The following is an 8,071-nucleotide window of genomic DNA, read 5'->3' as shown; positions in this document are numbered from 1 at the left end:
AGGAATCAAATTTGAAATATATTATTCACAATTTTTTCAATTATTTTTTAACAGGATTTTGTTCTTAACTTAAACTATGATTCACAATAATTTAAGAAATATTACATATTTTTATATATACTTTTTAACAATAACAAATTCTAACTTGTGAAAATTTGGAGAAAAAAGCATTTTCAACAATCGAAGTTATTGTGGTGACAGGAGCATATTCATGAACCAAGTAATGTCCCATGACCATTTCTGTCAAACTAAATAAAGAAAAAGTGGTGTTTTAGAATTCGGTTTGAAAGTTTTAGTTAAGTTCTATAAGTAAGTTTGTAATGAAAATAATATTAATAATTATGAAATATGATATATAATTATTTTGTTGTGTTAATTATTCATATAACATAAATTGTATATTGATTAGTGACAAAAAATCATAATAACGAAAATTATGTGTTGTTGCAGATTTTTGACAGAAACTTAGCACAATGTACCGGAAAGTTAGACAAATATGGGTTACAGTTAAATTTGACTTCCTTCCGTCAATTTTATTTTTTTGACTGCGTTCGGTCAAATTTATAAATTTGACGGAATTCGGTCAGATTTGCTTTACGTTAGGCGGCAAATTCATAATTTTTCAAATTTTAAAATTTTTAGCGGCAAAATTCAAAAAATTCAAATTTTTAGGCGCCAATTTTAAAAAAAATCAAATTTCAAAATTTTCAAAAATTTGGTCAAATTTAATTGGTCAAATTTGATCGGTCAAATTTATGTTACATTTGACCGATTTTGCTAAATTTGACCACTCTAAAAAAGACCGACCCAATTCGGTCAAATTTAACTAAATATGACCGCCCGTGGTCAAATTTAGCTAAATATGACCGAAAATTTTTGGTCAAATTTAGCAGTTTTTCTTGTAGTGATTTCTACATATCACTTTGATAAATGTAGAAAAATTAGATCTAACTGTATGAAAAGTAATATGAGTTGAAATAGAAAATTATAAAAAAGCACCTAGATTAAAGTAAATATATGTTTATGTTATGCTTCACTACTTTTCATATAAATCCAATACTATTTATTAATAATATTAAAATTTTCAAGTTTTAGGCCAAATATTAAATATTTGGGTAAGTGTTGGACATCTTATAAATTTAGTACACATTTAAAAAGTTTTTATAATTGACAATTATAAATGTATAACATGTGTCTTATTCAAATTAATATATAATTTGTAAACTCATATCATTATAAAATGTATACTATATAACTGGCTGAAAAAAATATTAAAGAAAAAGGAATCAAATTTGAAATATATTATTCACAATTTTTTCAATTAATTTTTAACAGGATTTTGTCCTTAACTTAAACTATCATTCACAATATTTTAAGAAATATTACATATTTTTTATATATACTTTTTATGAAATACTGATTTGCCTTTCCTCATTCATTCCATTATCTCTAAATTATTTTATTTGATATTAATCTTTCTTATTCGTTTCTATTTTTGTTAGACTTTGTAGCTAGATATTGGTATCTATGATCCCCTCAAAAAGGAAATAATTTATAAAAATTAATTTTGTGAATTTTTTTAAAACTCACACGACCAACAAAAACCGTCTTCAGACCCTATTAAACCTAGACCCTATTAAACCTTTGCCCCCTGTCTCTCCTCTCTACATCTCTCCTAACCTTTATATATTCGGTCTTCCTTCACTTCACTTCCATCTTCATAGATAGAGATATGTCAGCTCCTCCATACAATCCAGTGATAACGCCCAAAAAGGATGACAATGATTACATGGATATAAATGATGCCATTAATGCAATTGAAGAAATGTTGAATTACCAGTTCAAAGACAAAAGTTCCATTGAGATGGCTCTAACACACCCTTCCTACACAAATTCAGTATCAAAATCATATCAGCGCCTGGAGTTTCTGGGCGACGCTGTACTCGGATCAATGATAGCTAGTAATTCTTATCTTACTTATCCTGATCATGATCCGTGCCATCTTTCGCTTGTCACAGCAGCTAATGTTAGTACCGAGAATCTAGCTCGTGTTGCAATTCGTACTGGTCTTTACAAGTATCTACGCCACCATGTTGCAGCTATAGATGAAAAGGTACTTTTTTATTGGGTTGTTTACTTTAGAGTGAGAAATGATTGAGTGAAAATCTTAATTCTTCTTTACAACTGAATGATATCAACTGTATTTATACAGACAACTCAAAAGAAAGGAAAAGACGAAAGAACCCATATCTAACTCACTAATTACACTAGGAGCTAAAACAGATTAAGCTAACTATATACAAAGCTAACTATCTTGAATAAGCTTAATACCCCCCCTCAAATTGGCAGGGGAGACATTGTTTTCCACTCCCAATTTGGACATTAAATGTCGAAGACGCTGGGCACTAAGAGGTTTGGTTAAAAGATCAGCTGGCTGTTGAGAAGTTGATAGATATGTGGGTAGAATAAACCCTTCTTTCACCTTGTCACGAATGAGATGCACATCCAATTCAATGTGTTTAGTTCGTTCATGAAGAACGGGGTTTTCTGCTATATGAATAGCAGAATTACTATCACTGTACAGAACTATAGGTCGAGGAATTTGAAAATGAAGTTCAGTAAGCAGATTGTAAATCCAGATTACTTCACATAGAGCATTTGCCATGCTTCGATATTCTGCTTCAGCAGAAGAGCGAGCTACAGTATTTTGCTTCTTGCATTTCCAGGAGAGAAGAGAGTCTCCTAACATTACACAGTAACCTGAGATTGATCTGCGAGTCATAGGACAGGCAGCCCAGTCTGCATCAGTAAATACCTTGAGTTTGAGAGGACTGGATGCAGACAAGAATAAACCTTGTCCTGGTGCATTTTTAATATATCGAATTAATTTCATTGCTGCAGATTGATGAGCATCAGTTGGTCTGGCCAAGAATTGGCTAAGAATATGCACTGAGTAACTAATATCAGGCCGAGTGATTGTTAAGTAGATTAACTGACCAACTAGACGTCTATAAGACATAGCAGCATGAGAATCAAGAGTTGTACCAGTGTCATTACTTAAATGCAGTTGAGACTCCATAGTTATAGCACTAGGTTTTGCATCTTGAAGACCTGTACTATTCAAGAGATTCAAGGCATATTTTCGTTGATGAAGACATATACCTTTTGTACTTCTGGAAACCTCAAGGCCAAGAAAATATTTCAGAGTGCCTAAATCCTTCATCTTGAATTTACTGGCAATAAAGTCTTTTACCCTGATAATCTGACTTGGAGAGGAGCCTGTTAAGATTATATCATCTACATAGACTAATAACATGATAAAACTTTCAGAGGTATGAAGATAAAACAAAGAATTATCACATTTTGAGTGAAGCCATATTTAAGGACAGCAGCAACAAACTTATCAAACCATTCCCTGGGAGCTTGTCTAAGACCATATAAGGATTTTATAAGTTTGCAATCACGATTAGTCCCTTGAAATGAGGAAGGTATAGGTATACCAGGAGGTATTGTCATATATACTTCTTCATGCAATTCCCCATTCAAGAAGGCATTATTTATATCTAGTTGATGCAAGTCCCATTTCTGAATAACAGCAAGAGACAAGAGAAGTCGGACAGAAGTTATCTTTGTAACTGGTGCAAAGGTCTGAAAATAATCCAAGCCATAAGTTTGAGTGAAACCCTTGGCAACTAATCTTGCTTTATATTTATCCAAGGTTCCATCAGCTTTGTATTTAAGTTTGTATAACCATTTACATCCAACAGCTTGTTTATCAGGAGGTAGAGAGGTTATAATCCAAGTATTATTTGCTTCTAGTGCATTGATTTCATCTTGCATTGCTTTACACCAGTTAGGGTCCTGAATAGCTTGATGAAAATATTTAGGTTCCACAAGAGTGACACTGGTGGAAGCTACAATATTAGATTATTTGGTAAGAGTGGGTGGAAGACAAGTATAATCAGAAAACTTGCTAGGAATTGTTCTAGTTCTAATAGGTCTGGATGAAAGATGACAGCTCTGATTATTGTCTATAGTAATGGAGTTGTGAGATTCTGAAGAATCAGACTGAATATTCTCAGATATAGAACTCTCAGAGACAGAAGTAGTCATGATCTCTGCAGAAGAGTCAGATATAGTAGGAGGGGAAGAATTCTTCTTATTTACAGGAATAAGGGTATCTGTAAATGAAAGTTCTTGTGGAAACATCAAATGAGAGACAATTGATGGTTGATTCACAAATGGAAATGTGGACTCATAGAAACATACATCTCTAGAAGTAAAATGTTGACCATTTTTGAGATTAAGTAATTTATAACCCTTCTGATGTACAGCATATCCAACAAACACACACTTATGAGCTCTGGAGGCAAATTTATCTTTTCTAAGTGAGAGAGTTGAGGCATAACATAGACAACCAAAGATCTTAAGATGACGGTATGAAGGGGGTTTATTGAATAATACCTCATATGGTGATTTATTTTTCAGAACAGATGAAGGAGTCCTGTTGATTAGATATGTAGCAGTTAGCAAGCAGTCTCCCCACAAGTGAATTGGCACATTTGATTGAAACCTTAAAGCCCTAGCAACAGACATCAAATGCTTATGCTTCCTCTCAGCTCTACCATTCTGCTGAGGGGTTTCAACACAAGAGTGTTGATGTATAATTCCATGAGAGTCAAACAAAGCATTAATCTCTTTGTTGAAAAATTCTGTACCATTATCAGATCTAACAATTTTCACTGTGGTATGAAACTGATTTTGAACAAATGCAAGGAATTTCTGAAACAGGGATAACACTTGAGATTTATTAGACAGCAGATATGTCCAGGTACATCTAGAGCAATCATCTACTATTATTAAGAATGTATTATAAGTAGAGTAAGTCTTGTGTCTGTAGGGACCCCACAAATCACAGTGTAGAAGATCAAATGGTTTATCAGTATGAGTAGTGCTATTAGGAAAATAAGATCTGCTATGTTTTGCATAATGACAGACATCACAGGGAAGTAGTTTATTTGTATTAGCAGGAATAGCTATACTAGAAATGTTTTTAAGAACATGAGTTGGAGAGTGTCCAAGTCTTGCGTGCCACAGTTGACAGTCCTGAAGTTGAGCAGCAGAACAGAGAGTTGATTTTTGAGATTCTTGATTGAGAGTAGCAGAGATAACATGACTGAGATTCTTTTGATTAGGTAGAATGAGTTTGTAGAGAGAACCCTGTATCCTACCAATCCCCATCACCTTCTTCTGCAAACAATCCTGTATAATGCATTTATTTGATCGAAATTGCACATCACAGTTTAAGGTAGATGTGAGTTTACTGACAGATATCAGGTTAAACTGAAATATTGGAACCAGTAGAACATCATACAGCACAATTTCAGGTGTCAAGTGAACTATTCCTTTCAGTTTCACCTTTGTTTGATAACCATTTGGTAAGCAAATATCAATATCACATTTAGTGATCTTAGTAAGAAGATTATGATAGCAAGTAATATGATCAGTAGCTCCAGAGTCAATGACCCAGTCATTAGAATTATGATTATTAATGGCACAAATTGATGTCATATAGGCACAAGTATGAAACAGAGACATGTTACCTGATTGAGGTATTTCACTGTTAGAAGCAGTTGAGTTATTCTGATTCAGAATTTGCAGTAATTGCTGATATTGTGAGCTTGTCAGTGTTGTGTTTGAACCTTGATCATTTTCCTGAGAGTTACTCTCTGTATCTGCAGCTTTAGAGTACTCAGCATTGTTCACATTTGGAGTTATGGCCAATTGAGCCACCATTTTCCCCACATTTGCATTTGTTTTTCTAGGAGGGAAACCAATTAGATGGAAACATCTATCTCGAGTGTGATTAGTACCATGACAGTAGGTACATTCTAAATTGTTCTTCCTTCCATCATTGAAACATCTCTTGATGTCCTGTCCACCAGTAAACTTTTGACTACCAGCAAATTTCTGATTCTTGAAATTGCTACCAACAGTCCTATTCATTAATACTGCAGACTCAATAGCTGGTTGAGCCATAGACATATGACTTCTCTGTCTTTCTTCTTATTGAAGAAGAGCCAACACTTGAGTAAGTTTGGGCATAGGGTTCATCATGAGTAATTGACCTCTAATGTTAGTGTACAATTCATTCAATCCCATCAAGAACTGAGTTACTTTCATTAACTCATCATATTGCTCATTTTGAGCCTTTGCTTTGCAAGTACACAAACATATACACTTATGTATATTAGAAACATTAACAAAATCATCCCACAACATCTTGAACTTTGTATAGTATGTGGAAACAGACATAGTTTCTTGATGAAGAGCACTCATGGCTTGTTTCAGTTCGAATATTCTAGGTCCATTACTCTGAGTATACCTGGTGTGAATATCATTCCACACATCTACAACAAGTGGAATAAACACCAAGCTAGATCTTATTTCAGGAACATTTGAGTTCAAAATCCAGGTGATTATGATATCGTTACATCTCTGCCAGTGATCAAAGTACTTAGAGTTTTCTGAAGGTATCTTGAATTTTCCAGTAACAAATCCTAATTTATTCTTAGCTGACAGAGCCAAAGACATAGATCTCTTCCATTCATTGAAGTTTTCACCATTAAAAACAGTACTCACAAGAATCAAACCTGGATGATCAGATGGATGAAGATACAGCGAATGACTCGTTTCCAAAGATATAGAATGAAATTCATCTTCCAGATTAGTCTCCTCAGTTTGATCTGTTATTTCCTCAGTTTGATGATCATTATCTTCAATTCTCGTCATAGATGGCATTTTTCTTGCAATCAGTTACTCAATATATATGAATAACAGTTTGAGTTTGTTGAAAAACACAAATCAAGACACAGTTCAACTAGTATAAATAGCTAATAAGAGAGATTATATATGTGTTTTATGATTTATATGAAGAAGACGAAGATTGTATGAAGCTTTAATGGTGGAATCATATGTAACTGAATTGATTGATACAAATCAAGAATATGAGTTTGTTATAGAGAGAGAAAGTATGCTCTGATACCATTTAGAGTGAGAAATGATTGAGTGAAAATCTTAATTCTTCTTTACAACTGAATGATATCAACTGTATTTATACAGACAACTCAAAAGAAAGGAAAAGACGAAAGAACCCATATCTAACTCACTAATTACACTAGGAGCTAAAACATATTAAGCTAACTATATACAAAGCTAACTATCTTGAATAAGCTTAATATTTACATTTCAAATTTTATTGTTCAATTGACATAGAGGTATTACTGTTCTCCCATCCCAGCATACATAATTGTTAGCATAATGAAATAATTGGACCTTGAAAGTTCTTGTATTTTATTTTGAAAATTGAAATGCCAATTAATTGGTTATGTTATTTAAAGGGTTAAATAGCATTTTCCTCAGTGAAGTGAGGCTCAACTTGCAGGTAGGTAACTAAACTAAAAAAACTTGCAGTCAATTTATCAAAGTAATTAAAACTTTCAAACAAGTTTACTCCGTTAAGAAGGTTAAATAAACTATTTAAAGGGGCACCCAGAGATGCACTTTCATCTTACTTTCGATTTTCTCATCCCCATCAAAACTTCATATTTGCCGAGAACTAAAACAAGTCAAATTCAACACCTCTTTATATTGTAATGAGGAAGATGATATAAAAATGATTAAATTTTCACACTTAAACATATATTATATATTAGTAGTAAATAGGAAAATTTTATTGTTAATTGGATTATTGTGAAAAAGTAATTTTGTTGGGTCTATAAAATTTCTATTTTTTTTTAGTTTTAAAAATGTGAACTTTAATTTATGTTGGTATTTTGATGAACCCAGAAAAATAAATAAAATAATAGTTGTTTAGATTTTTAAAAATGGGTCGGGCACACCTGGATCTCGAGGAAAAATATGGGATCAATGTAATAGTTGAAGTGAATCTTATGTGGCAGCTGAGGTGTATATTACATTCAAACTTTTAAAAGAAAACATTAAAAGTAAATAGGATTGAATGGTTGTGAAAGTTACGTTTAAGTTCAACTATTTAACCGAAAGGTATTTG

At 32.8% G+C, this 8,071-nt stretch overlaps 2 protein-coding genes across 2 annotated transcripts; one reads left to right on the top strand and one right to left on the bottom strand.

Annotated features, from left to right (window-relative positions):
* The first annotated feature begins 1,732 nt into the window (after positions 1-1,732).
* LOC141725104 (ribonuclease 3-like protein 2) lies at positions 1,733-2,158 on the top strand. The gene has a single exon (XM_074527515.1). The coding sequence runs from the start codon at positions 1,733-1,735 to the stop codon at positions 2,156-2,158; it is 426 nt and encodes a 141-aa protein (XP_074383616.1).
* Positions 2,159-6,066: 3,908 nt separating this feature from the next.
* Positions 6,067-6,792, bottom strand: LOC141725088 (uncharacterized). The gene has a single exon (XM_074527476.1). The coding sequence runs from the start codon at positions 6,790-6,792 to the stop codon at positions 6,067-6,069; it is 726 nt and encodes a 241-aa protein (XP_074383577.1).
* Between the last annotated feature and the right edge of the window lie 1,279 nt (positions 6,793-8,071).

The sequence above is a fragment of the Apium graveolens genome, chromosome 1 (assembly GCF_009905375.1).
Source record: "Apium graveolens cultivar Ventura chromosome 1, ASM990537v1, whole genome shotgun sequence".
Taxonomy (NCBI): domain Eukaryota; kingdom Viridiplantae; phylum Streptophyta; class Magnoliopsida; order Apiales; family Apiaceae; genus Apium; species Apium graveolens.
Note: the sequence above shows the minus strand (reverse complement) of the source record. Positions and strands in the feature narration are given on the sequence as shown.

Coding starts and splice junctions, on each gene's coding strand:
- LOC141725104 (XM_074527515.1), top strand. CDS start 1,733: ATGTCAGCTCCTCCATACAATCCAGTGATAACGCCCAAAAAGGATGAC.
- LOC141725088 (XM_074527476.1), bottom strand. CDS start 6,792: ATGACGAGAATTGAAGATAATGATCATCAAACTGAGGAAATAACAGAT.